General features: G+C 63.6%; 3 protein-coding genes across 4 annotated transcripts in view; 2 read left to right on the top strand and 1 right to left on the bottom strand.

Moving 5' to 3' along the window:
• Positions 1-5,431, top strand: part of UBE2J2 (ubiquitin-conjugating enzyme E2, J2) — a 15,314-nt gene extending 9,883 nt beyond the window's left edge. The window contains exons 4-8 of one of the 2 annotated variants that reach the window (XM_012657500.1): positions 1,918-2,020; positions 2,107-2,245; positions 3,120-3,200; positions 3,769-4,022; positions 5,194-5,431. In XM_012657500.1, the coding sequence (XP_012512954.1) occupies positions 1,918-2,020; positions 2,107-2,245; positions 3,120-3,200; positions 3,769-4,022; positions 5,194-5,203 (587 nt within the window). In that variant the 3' untranslated portion in view covers positions 5,204-5,431. Of the gene's footprint in view, positions 1-1,917; positions 2,021-2,106; positions 2,246-3,119; positions 3,201-3,768 lie in introns of both variants that reach the window. The other variant, XM_012657499.1, reaches the window with a different exon arrangement.
• Positions 5,432-7,982: 2,551 nt separating this feature from the next.
• Positions 7,983-13,496, top strand: FAM132A (family with sequence similarity 132, member A). The gene is made up of 9 exons (XM_012657477.1): positions 7,983-8,135; positions 10,194-10,310; positions 10,780-10,891; positions 10,983-11,134; positions 11,612-11,720; positions 12,015-12,105; positions 12,238-12,316; positions 12,493-12,587; positions 13,460-13,496. Exons 1-9 carry the CDS (start codon positions 7,983-7,985, stop codon positions 13,494-13,496), a joined length of 945 nt encoding a protein of 314 aa, XP_012512931.1.
• Positions 13,497-21,361: 7,865 nt separating this feature from the next.
• Positions 21,362-22,737, bottom strand: B3GALT6 (UDP-Gal:betaGal beta 1,3-galactosyltransferase polypeptide 6; the record flags this gene model as incomplete). The annotated part of the gene is made up of 1 exon (XM_012657476.1): positions 21,362-22,737. A coding segment is annotated over one exon (840 nt), but the record flags the coding sequence as incomplete, so codon positions are not given.
• Between the last annotated feature and the right edge of the window lie 34 nt (positions 22,738-22,771).

The following is a 22,771-nucleotide window of genomic DNA, read 5'->3' as shown; positions in this document are numbered from 1 at the left end:
GAGCGATCCTCCTGCCTCGGCCTCCCAGAGTGCTGGGATTACAGGCGTGAGCCACTGTGCCCGGCCCCAACCGTTCCTTTCAAAGGACAAGTGGACGTTCCCAGTTTCTTACCTATGCGGGTGCTGGGGCGCTGGCTCTCGGTGCCCTTGTCTGCCCATCTCAGCCAGTGAGCGCTTCCTGGCAGTGAGGCAGGAGGGCGCCCGTCTTCCCGCCTCCCGCCCAAGCTAAACCGGCTCTGTTCTTGCTGTGTGATCCCGCTTCCCCACGCGTGCCGAGCAGAGTGTAGTTTGAGGCGCACGTTGCTGTGCTGCTCCCTCTTGAGAAGCGCACCTGTTCCTGGCTCGTGCTCGTTTTCCCGCTGGTCCTTTCCTTGTGATCCGAGTGTCGTGTCTGGTATGCTAGCCTCTCACGGGCACACTTGTCTGCATGTCGACCTGGCTTCACAGGTGAAGCATCATCCTTCCACTGTTGACGCCACAACTGTCCTGCCAGTCTGCGAGTGCCAGCCCTGGGGCAGGGCACCAGGACACCGCCTTGAGGAATGGGGTGGGTGGCGCAGAACTTCAGACTGAGCTGATAGCCCTGCTTCTGGTGTGAGAAAGTCCAACTTAGAGTTAGAGTGGATTCCGAGGCAACCTGTTGCAAAATTACAGGACTTCATCGCAAGAAGTACAGCTCTTGTGAGAGGGGCTGCACTCTATGCAGGGTGGCTTTGGAGCAGGGGCCTGTGGTGATTCCGAGACTAGTGTTTGCACAGCCCTTGAGACGGGACCACACACAGGGAGCCCAGCAGGAGGACAGAGCTCCTCAAACCCGGGTGGTGTGTGCACACGCATGCGTGTGTGGCCAGGGTTGGCCCGAAGCTCTGCGTTTCGCAGCAACACAGATGTGGCTGAGCAGCCGGGGTGTGAGGTCTCGGGCTGGGTGGGGGCTGCCCTGATGGCGCCTCCGAAGGTCAGTGGAGCAGGGGCTGGGGAGGTTGTCCAGAGTGTTGGGCTCTGCATCGATCTGAAGGTGGGGCCTCCCGGGTTTTAGTCTGAAGGACTGAGAAGATGGAGTTACCGTTTCGGAAGCTGCAGGGATTCTGTCCTGGATGTGGCGTCCGGGACAGTGCTGTGTGGACAGCACGGTGGTCTGGAGTTTGGAGAGCGGGGTTCGTTGGTCCAGGTGGAAGTTCTGGCTGGGGACCTGTCACAGGACTCCCGATGGGCAGCCCTGAGGCTGGGTGAGACCCCAGGAGGGTGAGCAGCTCCTGGGGAGGCCTCTGCACCTGGGCTGGGGAGAGGAGCCTGCCAGGGGCACGCAGGGGAGGAGCCAAGCCAGGATGGGCTCCGAGGCAGAGGGCTGGGAGTGGGGGCCAGACACCAGCAGGCACGTCTGGGTGGTCTCAGGGTCAGGTTTGGTGGAGCCCAGTGGGAGCAAGAGCCTGGCCAGGGGCACCTGAGAACTTGGCAGGAGAGAATTGGAGATTGCTGCCTGCCAGGCTGTCCAGGGCACCCACCTGAGGGCGGTGGCAATCGGCAGAAATGGAGGGTGTGAGTGGAGAGTGTGGCTGTGTTTCAGGTGGGGCTTGTTGGCCTCTGGGTGCAGCTGGGTGGGGGAACTGGGTCGTGCAGGAGGGGGGGAAGCTGGCTGGGCCAGGGCCTGGGGTAGGGAGGGGTGACCTGGCTGGACTCGAGCTCCTGGCGCCCTGGGGCCGCTGCAGGTTCCCTCCTGACCTGCTCCCAGTGAGGAGAGTGCGGACAGTCCCGGAACAGGTGCGGGAGCCGTGGCAGGTGTAGCCCCCGTGCTGGCGTGGGGTGCACAGGCAGTGAGGATGCGGGGCCGGGTCGGGTGGAGGGTGGGCTGGGGGTGGAGACTGCGGAGAGTCTTGCTGTGGACAGTGACAGGCTCTTTCCTTTCCTGTTTCGATGTAGGTGGTTATTACCATGGAAAACTAATTTTTCCCAGAGAATTTCCTTTCAAACCTCCTAGTATTTATATGATAACTCCCAGCGGAAGATTTAAGTGCAATACCAGGTAAGGCTTCCCGGGAGCCGTGTGCCGCAGGAGCTGGCTGTGCTCGTGGGGGGTGCGTGCCTGCTGACGGAGCCCTTCTCTCGCAGGCTGTGTCTTTCCATCACGGATTTCCACCCCGACACGTGGAACCCGGCCTGGTCTGTGTCCACCATCCTGACCGGGCTCCTGAGCTTCATGGTGGAGAAGGGCCCCACCCTGGGCAGCATAGAGACGTCAGACTTCACGGTGAGGCGTAGAGGCCCCTCTCCGGGGGGCCTGCGGGGTGGCACCCTGGCCTGCCACCACATGTCTGGGCTGTTTTATGTTTCTGAGATGCAGCTGCCTTTCTCCTCAGCAGGAGGGCGCTGTGCAGGGTTTGCCTGTGTCCCCGCTTCCCAAGGACAGTGTAGAGATCGCTCCGTCCTGGGCTTCTTGGCTTTTCCTTGGTCTCACGTCCCCTCTGCCATTAGACCCTGCTTTTATCCACATTAGGCCCTGGCTGTCTGGACCTGCTGTCCACACCTTCTGGGGTCTCTTCTCAGGGGACTTTGGAGGGGGTCAGGCTGTGGCAGTGCCTCTCCACAGATGGCCTTATTAGATCCATTTTCTTGTTAGCTTGTTTTTACTTTTCTATTTTTTAAAATAGGAATCAAGTCTGATGTCATTAATTGATAATGAAAAGATAGGCCAGGCGCCGTGGCTCACTCTTATAATCCCGGCACTCTGGAAGGCCAAGGCAGGAGGATCGCTCGAGCCCAGGAGTTCGAGACCGGCCTGAGCAAGAGCGTCTCCACTAAAAATACAAAAATTAGCCGGGCGTGGTGGTGTGGGCCTATAGTCCCAGCTCCTTGGGAGGCTGAGGCAGGAGGATCGCTCGAGCCCAATAGTTGGAGGCTGCAGTGAGCTGTGATAACACCACTGTACTCGAGCTTAGGTGCAGAGCATGACCCTCTCTTGAAAAAAAGAGAAAGATAAACCTTTTTAGGACTGTAAGTTTGTTGTGAAGCATGAGCTTAAGTGCTTTCTGCAACATGAGACAGTAGCCCTTGACTCTGTGTTCAGGGTTTTGGGAGAACTGGACTGAGCTTTGTGGTGATAATTCCCTTCTCTTTCTTCCTAGAAAAGACAGCTGGCAGCGCAAAGTTTAGCGTTTAATTTAAAAGATAAGGTCTTTTGTGAATTATTTCCTGAAGTTGTGGAGGTAAGAAAGTGAAAGTTGGAAATCAGTTTTGCCTTCCCCTCTGTTAAAAACACTTTGTTTCGATTCTGTCCAAAGAGAAGATGTGTCCCTGAGGGACAGCAGGCCTCTCAAGGCTGCAGGGCCCAGAGGGCTCTGCCCAGGGCTTCCAGGTGCACACTGGCGGGGAAGAGGGCTTGGGGGCATCTGTGTGCAGGGCCGGTGGGCTGGCTGGCTTCAGGGCTACGCCAGGTGGGCCTGGAGGATCTGGGTCAGGCAGTGAGGGCTGGGCACGGACCAGGCATGTAGCGTGTTGTGTGGGTTGGCGTGGAGGATGGGGTGGGTGGGGCGTTGGTGGCTCAGATGCTCGGTGCTGTGAGCTGAATGCTGGGGCCATGAGGCCCAGGCTCGGGTGGCCTCTCGCCCACTCCCCTCACCTGTCCAGTGGGGCTGCAGCCGAGCCTGCCCTGGGTGTCGGGGTTTGACACGGAGAGGAGAACTTCCTCCTGGAACCGCTCCTGAGATCGGTAGTGTGGTCCTAAGGGAGCTGGTTTATTTAGACCAACCATCATTTCTTGTGTTTTTCTCTCAGGAAATTAAGCAAAAACAGAAAGCACAAGACGAACTGAGTAGCAGGCCCCAGACTCTGCCCTTACCAGACGTGGTTCCAGACGGGGAGATGCACCACGGCCAGAACGGGATGCAGCTTCTCAATGGGCACGCACCGGGGGCCGGCCCGCACCTCGCGGGGCTCCAGCAGGCCAACCGGCACCACGGACTCCTGGGCGGTGCCCTGGCGAACTTGTTTGTTATAGTTGGGTTTGCGGCCTTCGCCTACACAGTCAAGTACGTGCTGAGGAGCATCGCACAGGAGTGAGAGGCGCACGGGAGCCAGCCCCACGGTCGCTGTTGAGGGACGCCAGGCGCCAGAGCCCGACATGGGCAGGCTGGACACGCTGCTGAGTGCCGGCGGACCCGCCAGATTCCTGGGTTTAGCTTTTTAAAAACCTTAAAAGGAAAGCAAAAACCAAAATGTGTGATTCAGATTTGGAGGAGGCTTGAGGTTCTCAGCCCCGTCTCGCCCCCGTGCCTGTCGGGGCTGGCGTGGAGGAGGGCCGCTCACACTTTGGTTTTTATAGCTTATCTCTTGTATTGTCTTTAGACCTGTTTTAGTAAACCTGTTTTTCATTTTATTAGATTTGGTCACTTAAAAATTAAGACTCAATGCCTGTCAGATACCCAGTGCATCGGCAGGCGGGAGCCAGGGGCCTGGTGGCGGGGTGCGGCACGTGTGGTCCGAGGCTTAGCAGGGCCGGATTGGCTGGCCAGCGACAGCCACGGACGGGGGGCCAGGAGGCGTGGGATTTGGTGTCAGCATTTGAAAATGTGTTTATGGTCGGTTAGAATGAAAACATTCTAGAAAGTGCTTGTTCGTTCGTTCTTTCTGTTTTTGCTAAAGTAGAAGTTAAGAACCTGCTTACTCTGACCGCTAGGTGTCCCCCTTTACTTAAGCAGCAGCTGGGTGTGGACGAGGCCGGTTGGCCTTGCTAGGGGACAGGCCCTGCGTGCTGCGGCAGCGTCTCCTGCAGCCCTGGCCTCCGCTGGCCTCCCCGAGCTCTGGGTGCTGCAGGAGCTGGGTGTCGTCAGGTACCTGCAGAGCCTCTTCTCCAAATTCTCGTGTCCGTGAGGCCCTGTCCTCCTGTGCAGGTGGAGGGTGAAGACCCCAGGGTCTCTCAGAGGTCCCCTCAATAGGAGGACCTGCCTCCGTACACTTCGGGGCTCCCTTGCTTTGGTCTGAGCTCCCTGGTGGGCCTTGCAGGCAGGTGAGCAGGTTCCTGCCCCTGCTGGAGCAGGTGTTCCCTCTGCACGGAAGATCCCGGAAGGGAAAGCCTGCCTGGAAGGGCGTGTCCGAGTGCGTGTGGGAGCTGGCCTGGTCTCAGTGTTGGGACCCGTGACTGCCTGGGTGGCTGAAGTCTTCCCTTTTTTGTGTTTGTGTTTCATGATTCCACCTGCACAGGAGATTTTGAAGAAGCATCACATTGTTTGAAAAACCTTATATCTGTGTGTGGGGCTGTGTCCAGCGTGGACATGGCCACGGTCGTCGCTGGGAGGAACCGACTGAGGCTGAAGCCATCCCCGTCCCAGGGCGAGCTGTAAAACTGGAGTGCAACCGTACGTGTTCATCTTTGACTTTGCTTTTTAATCAGTTTATTTAAAATTGCTCTAATTTACCATTTGTATGTATTTAATCCACTCTTGTGAAAAAAATCTTTAATTATATTTTTGTTCCTAATTTCACACTGTGTCTGTGTTGGCGGAGATGGCCGTCCATCTCGGGTGGTTCAGATCCGGGGTGGCCTGTGGGTGGGGTCACACCTGCCTGGCCTGGGGACAGCTTGTCAGCCGCCGGCAGGGACCTGCTCGGGGGCAGTGGGTGCTGCCCACAAGCCCTGCTCCCCTCCTGTGCTGGACGACAGCCCCGCCTGGTCCACAGCTCGGCCCCAGAGCGCCTCTGTGACTGGAGTTGGTTCCAAACCCTTGATGTTTCCTAAGGCTCTTGGGAGGCGGGATGTTAGCAAATACTGTTTGCTTAATGCCTACTGTTTCCCTCCGTGTGCGTGAAATCTCAACGTCAGCGACCCTTGGTCAGCAGAGGAGAGGGGTCTGTGATGCCTGCACAGGATGCCTGTGCTGACCCAAAATAAAAGATGATCTTTGACCTGTTGGACCGAGCGCATCTGACCCTTTGTCCCTGCTACCCTTCCCTGGAGGAGTCGCGTGCCCATCTGTCCCAGTGTGGCGTCACCGGTGGGGGACAGTGGGCGTTCGGTGTGTCCCCTGGCCAGCACAGCTGACCCCTCACCAGCCAGTCCGTGCTGTGAAGTCTCACAAAGTTAACGTTTATGGACACAGCAGCCGCGGTGGCGGGGGGGTATCTCCTGTGCACTCCAGCGGCTGGCGCCTCTCCCGAGGAGCCCCCCCCCAGGCCGGCCTTTGAGAACTTGGCTACCAGCCAGCACAGAGGGTCTGTGTCCGAGTCTGCAGAAACTGCCTTCCCTGGGCAGTGGGCAGGATGCCCTGCTGGGGGCTGTGTCCCAGGGCCCCATGGTCCTTTGCCATTTCTCCAGGGTGTTGGGGTGTCTGTGTTGGGGGCTGCGGGGTTGGGGAGAGCTGGCAGCCGGACCTAAGTTCCCCTTCTGGGGGTGGCTTGTGGCTGCGGCCCTGGTGAATGACCGGAGGGTAGCATTGTTTTGTCAGTTTTCTAGGTGGCTCTGGCACTCAGCAGAGGGAGCATGGGGAAGGGGACGCTGAAGGCCGTGTCCCTCTGCAGAACGCTAGCTGAGTGTCTGGTTCTCTGGAGGGGACAGGAAGCCACACCCCTCCCTGCTCCTGCCCCACTGTGACTGGGCCCTGGGTCCAGCCTCCAGGCTGTCTGGAGTCACAGGGAAGCACATTGCCAGCAGGTGGCACAGAGAAGTAGGGCGCCACACCCGTGGGGGGTCTGGTGGCCCTGGACAGGGGCCTCCTAAGCTAAGGCACTGGCCCACCCCAACCTGGTGCCCTGAGACTGGGTTGAGGGGTATGGGGGCCGCCTTTCCTGACCCATTTGGGGGGCCCAGGCGTAGGTCTTGTGCAGTGTGGGCTGAGGGCACCTCCCCAGGGATTTGCGGCTTTAGCAATGCACTCCGGGGCTGCCAGAATTGGCCTCTCGGTCTTGTCCCCAGAGGTGACATTTCTCCCTGAGGACCAGGAGGGAGAGGGGGTGGGTGAGGTCCCTGGTGGGCACTTCCCACCATCTTCCCCACCCTGGTTCTATCTCTGGGGTGGCTCTGCCTGGGGCTGGGGTCTCCTGCGTGGCCACCTTCACCCATCCCTACTGATGTCTGGAAATTGGGGAGGGTCTGGTGCGTTCTGTGCTGTCCGCCTGGGCCAGTGTGCCCACCCTCCTCACGGCCGGGCCTGGGCAGCTGCTTCTCTGTTGCTCGCTGTTCTTAACCGCGGTCTATACCCACAGAGGGGCAGCCGGCAGCTGGCAGACCTGACTCAGGCTTTTAGCCCCACCCGGACCCCCACCTCTCGGCCACTGAGCTCAAAGGGCCTGACCCGGCCCAGGCTGGGAGCCTGTGAATAGCGGCTGCCCTGCTGCCCAGGGCCCCACCTTTCCCAGGAGCAGGGTCCCAGCCAGGCCTGTGGCACCCCCAGAAGCCCGCATCTGGGCCCTGGGACCTGCAGCAGGGCGGGGGCGGACGCAAGAGGGCCTTGATCAGGTGGGCCATGGGAAGGGGGCTGGGGACTCCATACATAGCTGGTGCAGGCGTGGTGGGCAGCGGGTGGAGTGCTCCCATCCTTGGTCAGGCCTCCACCCCGGAAGGAGGGTTGAGTCAGCATGAGAGGTGCGTGGCTCAGCCAGGTTGTGCTGGACAGGGAGGGGCGGGAGGAGGGATCGCAGTAACCGTAGGACCCTCCAGCCAGGGATGGGAGGTGCAGCCCCTCCCACAGCCCAGCCCTGTGGTCCTGGGAAGAGCCAGGCCATGGTCAGAGGAGGGGTCCCCGCCCCCTACTCCCTGGAGCCCTGGGGCTGTGGGGAGGAGGCAGGGCTTATTGGGCTGCTGCTCAAAGAGAGGCTGCAGGGGACAGGGGACAGAGCAAGGACGTACGGGGACTGGAGCACTGTCCTAGTGTGGCCACTTCAGCTCGTCATGCACCTTCAGCTCGTCATGCACCGGCAGCAGGGCACACCCTGGGGCCTCGCCCCCGCGCAGCTCTGAGCTCTGCCACTGTGCAGAGCTGCTGTGGGTCGGATCCATGCAGCGCTGGGCCTGGGCCTGGGCCGCAGCCCTCCTCTGGCTGCAGCTCACACTCCTCCGGGGCGTCGGGGCGCGGCGGCAGCCCAGCCAGCACATGGAGCCCCCCAACGCCACCACATCCCACAGCGCATGGCTGCTGGGCGCCCCCAAGGTATGCAGGCTGGGTACACGTGGGCATGCCCTTCCAAGCTGCTGGTTTGGGGCTCACTCGTGTCCCGGCAGTCTCTGTCCCTCCCGGCCCCCGCCCCCATCTCCCTTCCCGAGCCCTTGACCAAAGGCCGGGTCTTGGTGGGGATCTGCTGCAGCCGGACTGGCCTGCCCTCTGGGAGACCCCTCCCGGCAGCCAGCCCTTTGCCACCAGAGCGGGCCAGAGGAGAGGTTGGGGCTTCCCAGCCTGCTGCAACTAACCCTTTGAAGACCCAGGGCTGTCACCCCTGAGCTACCTGCTGCTATTAGGTGTGATTGCTAGTTCAGGGGGCGGCGTGGGGAGGGGCTCCAGGCAGCCTGGTTGCTGCTTTGCCAGACTCCATGCTGGGAACCCTGGTGCCCCACAGCTTCTGGGCTGGGCATGCCAAGGCTAGCGCCCGTGCTTCCTGGGAGTGCTGTGAGGCCAGCACCCCTGGACCCGGGAAGCGCTCTGCCCTTGAAGTCCTCAGGCCCCAGCCTGTCCAGGGTCTTCTCGAGACTGGAGACCCCCGCGCCTGTCTCACACCTGGGCTTCTGTCTTCTTGGGCTGAGGGTCTCTTGAGGGGTCTTGGAGCATGGCCTGGGGCCTCCTGCTGCTGCCATCCATGTGGGGGGGGGCCCAGGACTGGGAGCAACCCCTACCCCCCACACCCTTGCACCTTTGATCCCCGTCTCCTCCCTGCTCCCACGGCGTCTCTGTGGTGCCCGCCCAGCTGCCTCTCGGCCATGTGGCTCCCCTGGAGCCTCAGGCCCGTTTTCCAGATGGGCAGGCTGAGGACAGCCAGGCTGCAGCCCTGACAGCAAGGAGTGGGCGGTCCTGCTGGCAGGAGGGCATGGTTGGCTAGGTGGGGCTGGGGGTGCCTGGCAGGGGTGGGATCCCAGCCAGCCACCTGGGGTGGGGGAGGCACCCACCTGTACCCTTGGTGGTTCCCTCAGCACCCAGGGCTGCCCCTTAACGACAGGGCTGGGAACTGATGGGGGGACAGGGCTGTCAACCAGATGGGGGCCCAGCTGTAGTGTGTGGGACGCCTGCTTTTCCTACTGGGGTGGGCCCAGTCCCCATCTGCCCTCCAGGGCCCCCAGCCCCTCCAGCACGTCCAGGGGAGGTGGTGGCCGGGGGAACTAGCAGACCCCGATGTGCGAGGAACTGGGTGCCTTCAAAAGACTCTTTGTTCCCTAGTGGGGCCTAGGTCAGGGGTGGGGCATCCCCAGGATAGAGGCCTATCTGGCCCACTGGGGAGGAGCCCCCCACCCGGAACCTGACTCTCCTGGTTTAGGGCTCGAGCTGACCTCGGGATGGGACCATGCTCTAGGCCAGGACCCCTTGGCACACCCTGGCCTGGGGGCCCGACCAGCGTCTGTTGGTTTCCTGCCCATTCCACGAGCTTCCTGCCCGAGTCTGGCACACAGACTTCCAGGCCACTCTCCCCAGCCCAGCCTGTCTGCACGTCTCCTCCTCTGACTCCGGGGCTGGAGCAGAAACCGGGCCTAAGAGGAGCATTGGAGGGCTGGGGGCAGCAGGGCCTTGGGCTGCTCTGCCTGGCTCTACCCCAACCCCCGCTTGAACAGGGTGGGCCAGTGAGGCCTCAGCCTGAGGAGTGAGGCTGGTTGGAGCGCGGGGGTTGCCAGCTTTCGCTGCCGGAGCTTGGAGCAAGGGCCTGAGCCCACTGCCCCCAGCCCCCACCCTTGCATTGGCTCTTGGCCCGGTGCTATCTCTGGGACGCTCAGAGAGGCTCCTGTCCTGCTCCCACTGCCCCTGCCCCACTTCACCAGCGCCAAGCTTATGTTAGGCTCTGGGCCCCAGGCCCGGCTCCAGCAGAGGCCCGGTCCTCGGCCTGCCTGTGCCCCTGACATGGGGACATCTGGGTGCTGAGTCCCTCAGGGGTGGCCGGCCATGGCATCCCTGTGTTTGCTTGTGTCCCGCCCACTGCCTTGAGATTCCCAGGTCTCTGCCGGGCACAGTGGGGACAGGGGCCAAGAGGGCCTGGTGGTCAGCACGCTAGCCCTAGCGCCTGCCCTGCAGGCTTCCAAGGCCTCAAGACCTGAGTTCTCAGATGCCCACATGACGTGGCTGAACTTCATTCGGCGGCCTGACGATGGGGCCTTGAAGAAACGGTGCCGAGGCCGGGACAAGAAGTCGGTGAGAGGCCGGGCGCGGTGGCTTACGCCTGTAATCCTAGCACTCTGGGAGGCCGAGGCGGGCGAATTGTTTGAGCTCAGGAGTTCGAGACCAGCCTGAGCAAGAGCGAGACCCCGTCTCTACCAAAAATAGAAAGAAATTAATTGGACAGCTAAAAATATATAGAAAAAATTAGCCGGGCACGGTGGTGCATGCCTGTAGTCCCAGCTACTCGGGAGGCTGAGGCAGTAGGATCGCTTGAGCCCAGGAGTTTGAGGTTGCTGTGAGCTAGGCTGATGCCACGGCACTCTAGCCCGGGCAACAGAGTGAGACTCTGTCTCAAAAAAAAAAAAAAGAAAAAGAAGTCGGTGAGCCCCAGGCTGTTGAGGCCAGCCATCCTGGCCTTCACTAGGGTCTGGGCCCCGGGCAAGGGGTGGCCATGGCTCCCACTGGGGACCCACTGGGACCCTCGCTTTCTGCCTCCTTCCAGCAGGGTCTCTCGGGTCCCCCAGGGCCTCCTGGACCCCCTGGGCCCCCGGGGCCACCCGGTGCAGAAGTCACCCTGGAGGTCCTGCTGCAGGAATTTCAGGAGATGCTGAGAGGTAAGGCTGCTCCCCTGGGCCCAGGAGGCCCCACCCAGGGCCGGATGTGCTGGCCCAAGCTGACCCTCCGCTGCTGCCCTTCTCCCCACAGAAGCTGCCGAGCGCCGGTTCCCAGGGCTGCAAGGCCCGCTGCTGCCCCAGGGGCTGGGCCTGCGGCTGGTGGACGAGGCCTTTCGCTGCCGGCTGCGCAGCCCCCAGCTGGTGGACGGGAGGACACTGGTGGAGCTGCGTGGCTTTCAGGCCGTGAGTGGGGGTGGGGGCCGGGGCTCCGTGGCCTCTGGAGGCACCGACTGCAGGTGCTGCCAGGGTGCAAGGTGCTGGGTGTGTCCCCCACAGGCGAGATGAGTCCATGGCCGCCACCGACAGTCACCGGGCACATATGTGGGTTGGGGTCTGGGGGGAGCTGGGTGCAGAGGGTGAGGGGTGATCTCAGGTCAGGTTGGAAGGACCCGTGTGCCCAGACCCCACCTTATGCCAAAATTGGGGCTGGGGTCCTGGGCGGCCAGAGGCAGGGCCTGTGGGCCTTGTCTGCCCCTTGGGGCCCAGAGCCTGTGCCCTGAGTCCCAGGTGGTCGTGGACGCAGGGTCATCCCTGTCCTGCCCACTGGTGAGAGCCAGGACCCCAGATCAGGGGCTGTCTGTTGCCAGCACCTCCCCCCAGGCCGGGTTGCAGGGGTGGGTCCCGGCCCTCAGCCAGCCACTCAGCTGCTGCCCCTCACAGCCCACTGCCCAGGGCGACTTCCTGCGGGGGTCCGGCCTCAGCCTGTCCTCGGGCCGGTTCACAGCCCCGGTGTCCGGCATCTTCCAGTTCTCTGCCAGCCTGCACGTGGGTGAGCCCTGGGGACCACAGTGTGTGCGGCTGGGGGCTGGCCTTCCCGGGTGGGTGCCCAGCATCACTGGCCCCAGGCCCAGGTCCCCTCAGAGAGCTGCCACCTGCTCTGCTCAGGGCCCTGTACTGGGCATGGGGCCACTGGCTCCTGTCCTCTGGGGCGTGGGTCACTGCTGTGCTCCCGGGCCTCAGGCCCTCCCTCGCCCACCCGGCACCCCTCCCGTGCCTTTTCCAGGCAGTACGCCCTAAAGCCCCTGCCCCTGTGCGCCGCCCTCGCCGAGGGCTCTCTCCACAGGCCACAGTGCGCTGCAGGGTAGGCCGCGGCTGTGGGCCGGCGGCGCGGTGCGCGTGCTCATCTGTATCGAGTCCCTGTGCCATCGGCTTGCGTGAGTGAGCCCCCGGGGGCTGGGGTCCCAGGTGGGCTTCTAGAAGGAACATGAGTCCACAGGGGTCTCCGGGCACCCAGGGTGGTTGGACCCAGACTCCGCCCTCACCTGTGCCCTGTGGTGCTGTGCCAGGTCCCTGGAGGCCGTGTCGGGCCTGGAGAGCAACAGCAGGGTCTCCACGGCCCAGGTGCAGGGGCTGCTGCAGCTGCAGGTGAGGCCAGGGCGGGGTCCCGGGTGCACCCGGGCACAGGCCACACGGGGGTCGGACTCAGGGCCTGGCACCTCCCAGCCGGTGCAAGCAGGAAGGCCGTCGCCACATAGTCGCTCAGGACCCCTGATGCTGGGCTGGGGCCACCACGGTGCTGATGTCCACTGTGGTGCTTGCAGGCTGGACAGTATGCTTCCGTGTTCCTGGACAACGGCTCTCGGGTGCTTCTCACCGTCCAGGGCGGCTCCAGCTTCTCGGGGCTGCTCCTGGGCAGGTGAGCCATTGCTGACTCGTCTCGGAGCGCCTGGTTAATACCTGTGGTCACCGCAATAAACACTCTCAGCCCTCCCTGTCGCCCCTGGGCACGGCCTGGTCATTGCGTTGCTGGAGGTGGAGGCCGCCTGGCTGCTGAGGTGGGGGCAGGGCAGCAGGATGCTGTCCACAGTGACCCCCAGAGCTCAGAACGTGGCCGCAGGTGCCGCAGACACAGCCTCGGGACAGACCTGTCCAGCCAGGTGGGGGTGGAGCCAGCCGAGCTCGCTCTGCGCAGCCCCTGCCCCTGCTGGGGGCCGTGTCTATCCTGAGGACAAGGACGATGTCCACGCAGGTCCCTGCTCAGCCCTGCCCATGGCCAGGGACCTCCCCCCTCCCCCAGGGCCCGTCCACATCCTGGGCTGTGGATACCCAGGTCCGAGAGGCCTTGGGGCACTGGACTCCGGAGGAGCTGGTGGCAGCAGAGGGTGGGGGTGTGGGTGAGCAGGCAGAGTGCCTGTGTCCTGCGGGGGAGGGGTCGGGAGCCAGGCTGGAGGGTGTGCGAGCCACAGACAGGACTGTGCTCTCGCGGGGAGCTGGAGGGCACCACGTGGCCCAGGCTGATGGGGACCAGGGCAGGCCCCGCCTCTCACCACCTTCCCCGGTGATGGCCACTGCACCCCAAAGACCAGGGCCCCTCTGGGCCTTTGGGGCCAGAACTGCCCCTTTGAGGCTGGAGCCCGGGCTGAGGCCCCGATGGGTCCTGTGGATTTGGGAACTCCATCCCCACCCCATTTTGGCTGCTATCAAACTCAGACCGAGGAATGTACATCGGCCGCAGGATGTCCCGGGCTCTGCAGAGCTGCCGAGATACCGTCTCCGGTTGGCTCCCAGGAGTCACGAGCAGGTGGCCATGGGCTCCAACCTCTGACACCGCAGGGGTCGCGGTGGGGCTGGCCCGTGGCCGGTCCTCCCCTGCCTGGGGTTGTCTACCGAGGGAAGGATTTAGGCGCTGCGGGGGGGTGGGGGTCAGAGGGGTCCTGCATGGGCAGGGGCAGGGGAGGGGCAGGTGGGGCAGGGGTGGCTGGGAGAGACTGGAGCCCAGGAGCTGTTCCCCCTCCCCTGGGACCGTGGCCTGCCTGGGGGGCCACAGGGGGGCCCTGGGCAGTGAGGCAGCCAGCCCAGCAGGCGACAGCCAGGTGGTGTTGCCTGGCGCCGGTCAGTGCAGCAGTGGGCCTGGCTGCTGACCCGTCCCCACCCCTCTCCCTGGGCCCCCCGGGGTGGCGTCAGGGACTGGGCCTGTCGGAGGGGGGGGTCCCTGCTTCGTTAACCTGGCTGCAGCCATCAGCCTGGTCGGACCGGGGTTGTCCTAGCGGCTGGCCAGGGCTCGTGTGCAGCACCACCCTGGGGTCCCTGTCCAGGAGACGGGGGGCAGGGGTGACCAGCCCCCACCACTTCCCGCCTGGGGCCACGGAGCCAAGGCCCCATGCAGAGGTCTGGGCTTGGGGAGCCCCGTCCCCTCCTTACTCTGCAGCCCCTTGTTGGGCACAGCCCCCTTGTGGATTTGGGAACTGCCCATTGACACCGGGGAAACTGAGGCTGTGGGCTAGAGGGACCCCCCAGGGTCCTTGAGAAAACACAGTGGTGCCTGGGGAGGGTGGCAGGGCAGAGGCGGGGAGCATGGACCCCAGGGCTTCAGATACCCCGTTTGCTTCCCGCCTTCCTCTCCCTGGCCGGCCCTGCCCATTCGTCCTTGTCTCTCCTCTGGCCCCCTGGGAGCAGCCCCCACCCTGCGCAGGGATGGGCCAGGGCCTGAGGCCGGCTGGGATGGGGACAGTCCTGCCAGACCTCGCGGGCCACAGCAGTGTAGGGGGTTCCTGAGATGCCAACAGCAGCCATTACCCCCACCCTCCCAGCCCAGGAGGCAGAGCCTGGGAGGACAGGTGGAGCCCTGAGAACAGGACCCAGGGCAGCGGCAGCTGAGAGACAGGGAGCTCGGTGGGCAGGGGCCAGGCAGGGCTGCCTCGGTGCCCCCCTCCCTGCGCCCACCCCATCCACCGCCTCTGGCTCCCCCGTCTTCCCTGATGGGAGGCCACTAGCCACCTAGCTCTGATTCCCCTGGAATGTCTGTGGCTGGAGGCTACGAGCAAAGGAGTGGGCAGGCTGGGGGGGTGGGCGGCTGCCATGGGAGGGTCCAGGCCCCAGCCCCAGGCCCTCAGCTGCAGGGGACACAGGCTGCCCAGCCACCAGCTGGACCTCCCAAGGCAGTCCCAGACTGCAGTGTTGGCCGTGGGAAGGATCTGGTGCCCGTCACTCTCACCCGGGTTCTGTGGCAGATGGAGGCCAGGCCAGAGCTGCTGCTGCTTGGAGCAGGGGCTGGCAGGGGTCCCACGGGTGAAGGGAGCCCAGGGAAATGGAGCTTTCCCTCTGGCAGGGACGCCCTGTGTTGGAGCTGGGCTGTTGAGTGAGTGGCCCAAGCGTCCAGTTGCTTCCCAGTCTCTGGCGGTGGCCAGGGCCGTAGCAGCCAGCACAGTGCTGACCCTCGCGTGCCCTGTCCGGAGCCCCAGGCAATGCTGGCTGTCCTCACTGACCCTCGGCTGACTTCCCGAAACCTCAGTCTGACCCTGCTGCAGGGGGAGCTGCTGCGGTGGAGACTCCGGCTGTCGGGGGTGCCGTGCCCAAACCGTGGGTGCTTTTCCCAGCACCCTTGCCGAGCCCTGATCTTGGGGCCGCAGCCTGGCCAGACCTGACCAGCCCCTCCTGGCACCCAGGCCAGGACGCTGGAGCTGTGCCTCAGTGTTGGGCCGGAGCCTGTCCCCCTAGTGCCCTTGGCACCCTGTCCCGGGTGTGAGCGCAGACAGGAACGTGAACATCAGGTTCAGGGTGGCTGGGGGCCAGTAGGAGCAGGGCCTGGGCTGGGGGCTCCTGTCCTGTGAGAGGAGGCTGATCCCACCCTGGCCTCGGTGTAAACACCTTAGCGAGCACCGCCCCACCCCCATCCACCTCGAGGTCTCCTCTGGGGGCTGGGGTGTGCAGAAGAGGCAGGCCTGCCCTCACCAGCCTGGGCCTGGGGCACCCAGGGGCGAGCCCTTGGGCTACAGAGGCCATGACCCAGTTTCGGTTTCTGATGTCAGTCCTGCCTGCCCGGTTGGGCCTGTGTCTGCTCCAAGGGCTCCCAGGGAGCTGTGTGTGCTTCCCTGTGTCCTGTCCATGCATCCCAGACCCAGGCCACACATCCCTGTCATCTGGGCCGAGGACCGAGGGTGGCTCCGGGGCTTGTGGAGCCATGTGGGTATGTCTGCGGGGCTGTGTGTCCGAGCAGGTGGCATGTGTGCTGTCCCTGGGTGTGTCCTGGTGTGTCCTCCACTCTGTCCTGCATGTGGGCAGAGTGGAGCAGCATCTCGTGTGGGTGGCGTGTGTGGATTGGGTCACTGCGTGTCCACAGATCTCTGCTCTGGGACCAGGACTCTGCATAGTACCGGAAGCACCAGGCCCCATGGGAGCAAACAGGGCAGGGCAGGTGTCCAGGTCTGGTGGCTGGAGCCCTCAGCCGGCCAGTCAGGGAGCCCGTCACGCTGTACTGTCAGCTTGCGGGGCCTGGGCCAGACCTACTGTGGTGGCCGCCCTGGGCTGGGGCGTGGGGTGATGGGCAGGGGAGGGGCTCCCTGGGTGGTGGCAGGAGCCCTATGTGGTCCGTGGCCTCCACCCTGCCTATGCCCAGGAGGCCTTTGCGGCCAGAGCTGGGGAGCAGAGCTTGGGCTACTGCATCCTGGGGCCGCAGCTCACCAGCTGGGCGTGGCCAGTCTGCCCTTAGGGTTCCAGTTCAGGCCCCTCTGAGCTCCGTCTAGCCCCGGGCCCTGCCCCCAGGGTCTTTGCAGCCTGGCCCTGGAGATGGGGGCATGTGGACTGGGAAATGTGTCCGGGCGTTGGGAACATGCCTCCGACCCTGCCTGAACCTGCTGCCGCCATTGGCATGTCTGCCCGCCCGCGTGTCTGGCAGTTGCACAGATGGGCCTGGCGCAGGGGTGCTTGGGGACAAAGGGTCTTTGTTTGGGAGGATTGGGGCGCAGCACCCACTGGGCAGTGACGCATGGCTCCTCTGCTGCAATGACTTCAGTTTTGCAACAGCTGGTGTGTCAGCCCTGCGACCCGCCCGGGGCCTCCTGCCCAAGCCCGCACCCACGGCCCCTGGAGGCTGCCCTGATGGGACCTGTAACGGGGAGGCAGGGCTGAGTGGCTGAGCAAACTGCATCTCTGCGGGGAAAATCTCCACCCACCAGCCTTGCGCCCACCCCTGGCCTCCAGCCCCTCTCTGCAGGCCCCCGCCTGCCCTCCCGGGCCAGCTGCGGAGGGCCTTGGGGTCCCGCCCCAGGCCTGTCCCTGCCACAGCCCAGGAGTGTGCAGGACGCCCTTGGCAGCAGGATGCACCAAGGCTGGGCTCTCAGAGGCGCTGTCAGGCAGCGTTCGAGTCTTCTTCTGGGGCTGGAAGGGCCGGGTGGGACCTGTCTGGAGACACAGTGACCCTCTGTCGCCACCGGCAGGGGCCTGAGCCTGGCTCCGGCCATCCATCACTCCCTCTCGGGATCAGAGGGGGGCCGCTGGTGGGTGGCGCGGGTTCCTGGGGGAGGCCTGTCCAGCCGAGACTCTCAGACGCCACCGGAGGGAGGGCTGGGGCTTGGGTTTCCTTCTCGGGTCACAGGGCTGGGTCAGGCCCCAGGTCAGTGGGAAGGCGGAGCTGGACTCCAGTCCCACCTGGGCTCCTGCCCTGCTGGGCTGGCCTTGGAGGCTCCGCCGCCAACTGTAGTGTTTACTTTAGCGGATTAAGCCGACTGCTGTCCGGGGACACACCCTGCGGCCCCTGGCTTTTCCTCGGCTGTGAGCGTCCTCCCACCCACCGTCCCCACACCAAGGCCAGCGAGCTGAATGGGCTTCACGGTGTCAGTGCAGAGTCCAGGCCCAGCCTCCTCCGTGGCGCTGCCAGAGCAGAGGCTGGCCTGGAGGGGAGGCAGGAGAGCTGGCTCAGGTGGGCCTGGGGCCTTCCAGACCTGCCCCACCTGCCCCTCCCAGACCTCACCTGTCCTTGGTCCCCTAGGCTTAGCCACTGCTCCTCAGGGCACCCCGCCCACAGTGCTACCCCCAGTGGGACCCCACGGGGAGGGGCTCAAGATCCTTGGGAGGAAGGGCAGGCCCAGGCTGGGGTGGGCGCCAGGGTGGCCAGGTCAGTGGGTGGGGAGGGTCCTCTGGGTGGGGGCCAGGAGGCTTCAAGGGGAAGCTCAGGAGAGCAGGGCTGCTGGGCTGAGGTCCCAGGAGCACAGACACCCACGTGGTGCTGGGCTGCACCCCTCAAAGCCCCCTATTCTTTTGAGGATCCCAGAGATGGCCAGGCCCTGGGGACGGACAGTCGGGTGGGTGTGGCCTCAGGCCTCAGCTTGGCCAGAGCTCGTTTACTGGAGGAAACCGAGGAGCGATAGAGCTGTGCCCCTCCCCATGCCCCGTGAGCTGTGATGGGGAGCACTCGGGGTGGCCCAGGAAGCAGGGCCCCTCCCTCCGTTCCTGGGGGCCCTGCTGTGGGTCCTGGCCAGCCGCACCCTGGGTGTCCCAGGGCCCCAGGCTGGGAGGCCGGAGCTGCGATTCCCCAAACGTCAGCCGCCGTGGGAGGAGCGCTGGCTGCCACCCGACCTTGAGGATTCTGAGCTGGGACAGTCAGCCAGGGAGACGGTGGGAGGGTCGGGGGCCCCAGGGGGCCCCAGCTGGATGACGAAGGCCTGCTGGGGACGGCCGAGTCCACTGACCCTGGGAGGTGGAGCAGGTCTGGGCCAAGCCAGCGGCCAGGGCAGCCCCTCCTGTGCCTCCCGCGAGTGCCCATGTGGTGCGGGGTGCTGGGCATGACAAAGGCCCACTGTGCTGGCGTCTCCCTCGCGGTCTGGAGGCCGGACCTCCAAAATCAAGGTCCCAGCAGGGCTCCCTGCCCCTGACCCCCCGAGCCTCTGGTGGTGGCTGTGGATCCTTGATGTCCCTTGGCTGCGGAGGCGCCACCGCCAGCTCTGCCTCCGCCGTCACGTGGCCACCTTCTCCCGTGTCTGTTTCTCTGCTAAGGACCCAGTCCAGCTGGAGCGAGGCTTCCCCAGTGACCTCATCTTAATCACATCTGCAAAGACCCTATTTCCAAATAAGGTCACAGTTGCAGGTGCTGGGGGTGAGGATTTGGACCTGTCTTTTGGGGGGCACAGCTCAGCCTGCAGCTGGGGCCTCAGCAACCACAATCCCAGCCAAGTGCTGGCCCTGCCCAGGCAGGTGGGTGGATGGAGACCTTGAGGGCTAAGGGATGGGGCTGCCCCGGGAAGACCCGGGCTCAGGCAGCACTTTGTAGCTGGGGGGCAGCCACCCCGGCCACAGGCCTGTCTGCAGGTGCCTCCACGCCAGCCAGGACCAGGGTCCCCCAGGAGGAGGAGAGGCGCCCCTTCCTGCCCCCATATGGCGACCCAGAGGGGCCAGAGCCCCGTGCTCTTGGCCTGACCTTGAGCAGTGTGCTGCCCTGTGTGCCCTCCGGCCTGACGCTGCACCCCTGTCCTGTGTCCCCTCCACAGGCAGGTCGCTCAGGCTCTGGATGGGAGATACCAGTTTGGCCTGGGAAGAGTTAGTTGTGTGTCCTAAGTTCCCCCACGGAAAAGGGTTCATCGTCAGACCTCCCTGTGTCCCAAGGGTCTGCTGCCTCCTGGGCTCTGGGCTCAGCCCAGCTCTCCAGGGGATGACTCCAGCCAGCCAGTGCCTTGGCAGGTGTGGGGTGCGTGGGGCAGCGGAAGGGTTCAGGCTGGAGGAGGGGAGGCCACGTGGGCCCGTGGTCACTTGCCACGAGGCAGGGATGCCGCCAGGGAGCAGGAAGGGGGTGGCCCAGCATCAACTCAGGGCAAGTTTGGGGTGTCAGGAGAGAAAACTGGGGCTGAAGCCCGGGCTGGCTCCAGCACACAACTGGCAGCCAGCCACTGCCTAGGGCTCCCGCTTTGCGCGATGGAGCCTTCTAAATCTCGACGTCAATCAACCACAGCGTGGATGTGGGTGGTCAGCCCAGGGCAGGCTTCAATCTGTTTTAAAATATAATGTGTTAGGTTGCACAATATGACATTTCCATTTTTGTAGGTCAGAAGTTGTTGCATGTTGGATTTTCAGACTTCCTGCCAGGGGATTCTTAAACCTTTGTGCTGCGTTTTCAGTGGGGGTCCGCACTTTGGAGCAATGCAGAACTGGGCAGTGACAGGCAGGGCCTGAAGAGTCCAGTCCCGGCTCTGCCACTGGCCACATGGCCCTCAGCGCGTCGTCCAGCCTCTGTAAGCACCTTTTCCTCATCTGCGAAACGGAGACACACGCCAATTCTTCAAACAATTCGGAGGTGCAGACGTGGCATCCCAGGTGAGAATGGTTGGCAGGAATCTGGGATCAGCATCCCTCTGGAGCCGGTGATCCCCTCGTGGGAGGGCTGGCAGGGCCCCATTCTGCTCACCCTGGCGTCCCCAACCTGGGATCCTTATGAATCCTTGTCCATGAACAAAATACAGACGGGGCCGTTAGTTCTGGCTTCCAGGAGGCCAGTTGGAAAGCTCACACTCAACTTGCAATCAGAACCTGATCTGACCTCGGGAGCCTGTGGTCCCACCCTGACCTCCTGAAGGTGGGATAATCCCAGTTCAGCTCACTGACCCTACTTCCCCGAGACTGCCCAGAGTTCTGGATATTCTTCTGCCTTTAAACTAAAATAACCCAAACCTGCTCCTGGGCACACGGCCTGGGAACTCAAGAGCTGGCACCTTCCCCTTCACGCTGCCCCAAAGTGGGACACGACCCAGGCCGCCAAGACCGAAAACCCAAGTCAGACCCCAGAAAAACGCATCCTGGAAGCCGAGGAGGCTTGTGGTCTCCACTTGTCCTGGCACCACTTTATTGTACTTTTGCAATGACCGTAGTGTTCACTTTTTTCATTAACTGGGGGCAAATGAAAAGGAAACCCTGCGCTCCCAAGACGTGTTAGGGTGTGTGAGAGGTGGTCGGGGTGCCAGCCAGCCAATCTTGTTTCCTTCAGACAATTTGGGAAACCTCGTCAACACTTCCAAGGGTTCAGCTTCCTGGAATTTGGGCCCAGAGTCTGAAATAACAAAGACGCTCTGGCCCCCTGAGGACGAGGCACTGCACCAGGAAGCCTGAAGGAAAAGTCTTTCCAGAAAGAAACAGTGGGGCTGAATTACGTGTCAGCCTAGAGAGAAATGGGCAGTTTTAAAATGCTTCCCTGTTTACACACACGCAGCAGCAGAGTTGCCAACTCGAGTTGTAAAAGCAGATTTACCCACAAATTCGGAATTCTGACGTGATCTTGAGTAATTTAAAAAATACTGGCCGGGCGCGGTGATTCACGCCTATAATCCCAGCACTCTGGGGGGCTGAGGCGGGAGGATCGCCTGAGGTCAGGAGTTCGAGACCAGCCTGAGCAAGAACAAGACCCTGTCTCTACTAAAAAGAGGAAGAAATTAGCTGGGCATGGTGGCATCTGTAGTCCCAGCTACTCGGGAGGCTGAGGCAGGAGGATCACCTGAGCCCAGGAGTTGGAGGCTGCAGTGAGCTATGACACCACTGCACTCTAGCTGGGGTGACAGAGCAAGATTCTTGTCTCAAAAAGTAAAAAAAAAAAAAAAAACTCTGAAACCTGCATGCTCCCAACTTAAACTCTTATCTACACAAATTTAAAATATTTGTAAATAAATCACAAGCAAGCATTGACTTATATTTGCCAAATATTTACCACAAATTCGCTCTAAGGAGACACAGACGAAAATACCATTAAAGCTATTATAATTCATGTGAACCAAGTGAAATATTAGACACACATGACAAATGATACGGAAAAGAGACGCAGAAGAAAGTTAAGCCATCAGAACAAACCGGCAAAAGCCGTTTGATGACAGCTGGCAGCTCAGCTGCAGCTCAGGGCTGCGGGCGGCCTGCGGCTGTGGACGCGCGAACTCCAGGACGGTCTCGGGGCGCCCGGGAGCGGCGGCCCCGGCGGTGGCCAGGACGTCTGTTCCGCCCTCATGTCCAAACCGCGCCAGGCTGGGCTCCTGCTGGCCAAGACCCGCGGATGGGCCGCTGCTGCCTGGGCAGGACGCGCTGCGCTGGCAGCCCCCGGGGCCTCCGGGCCCATGAGATGCTCCGGAGCGAGGCCACGTGCGCGGCGCCGAGGCGCACAGCCCTGGTCGCAGCACGGGAGCGCGAGCGAGGTGTGGCGAGAGGCTGCTCGCACCCGCCCCACGGGGCCCCCTGGTCGCGGGACAGACCGGGTCGGGGGCTCAGGGGATGCCCTCCTTCCGCTGGCAGCACTGGGAGGGCGGCGCGGACCAGTCGTACACGTAGGACAGGCGCAGCTGCACCTCGCGCTTGCACAGGCGGCCCTCGCGCGCCAGCGTCTGGTGCTTCTCCAGCATGTCCTCCAGGCTCTGCTTGTGCGTCACCAGGTACTGGTTGCTGCAGCCGCGGGACCTGTACTCGGTGTCGAAGCGCGGGTCGTGCTCGCGCTGCACGTCCACGGGCGCCAGCCAGGCGCCCAGCGACACGTCCTCGCTGTGCCAGGCGCGCAGGTAGTCGCGGCTGAGGCGCAGGTAGTGCACCAGGTCCGCCGAGAGCACGTAGCCGCCGCCCAGCGCGTAGGGCAGGTAGTAGTCGCACAGCTGCCAGCCGGCCTCGCGCCAGCGGCCCCCGGGCTTGACGCGGCCGCGGCCCGAGAAGAAGCCCCAGTAGAGGCGGCGGCGGCGCGCGGGCTCGCGGGCGCGCAGCTCGGCCAGCAGCGCGTCCAGCCGCGCGAACGAGTCGTCGTCCGCCTTGAGCACGAACTCGAAGGCCACGTGCTCGTCCAGCCAGGCCAGCATGGCCAGCACCTTGGCCGTGAGGTTCTCGTAGGCGTCGCGCAGCGCGGGCAGCAGCAGGAGGTCCCCGTGGCGCGCCTGCTCACGCTCCAGCGCGCGCCGCTCGTCGGCGTCCAGGCCGGCAGTGCCCACGGCGAAGCGCGCCCACACGTCGCCCGGGGCCCCGCGCCGCGCCAGCCACGTGCCGCGGACCACGCTGCGGCGCTCGGCGGCGCGGGGCGCGCTGGCCACCAGCACGGCCAGGAAGGCGGCGGCGCGGGGCGCGGGCGCGGACGCGGGGCCGGCGGGCGCGCAGCGCGCC

The sequence above is a fragment of the Propithecus coquereli genome, unplaced genomic scaffold (genome assembly GCF_000956105.1).
Source record: "Propithecus coquereli isolate 6110/MARCELLA unplaced genomic scaffold, Pcoq_1.0 Scaffold544, whole genome shotgun sequence".
Taxonomy (NCBI): domain Eukaryota; kingdom Metazoa; phylum Chordata; class Mammalia; order Primates; family Indriidae; genus Propithecus; species Propithecus coquereli.
The sequence above is the reverse complement of the archived record's forward strand: the minus strand, read 5'-3'. Positions and strand labels throughout refer to the sequence as shown.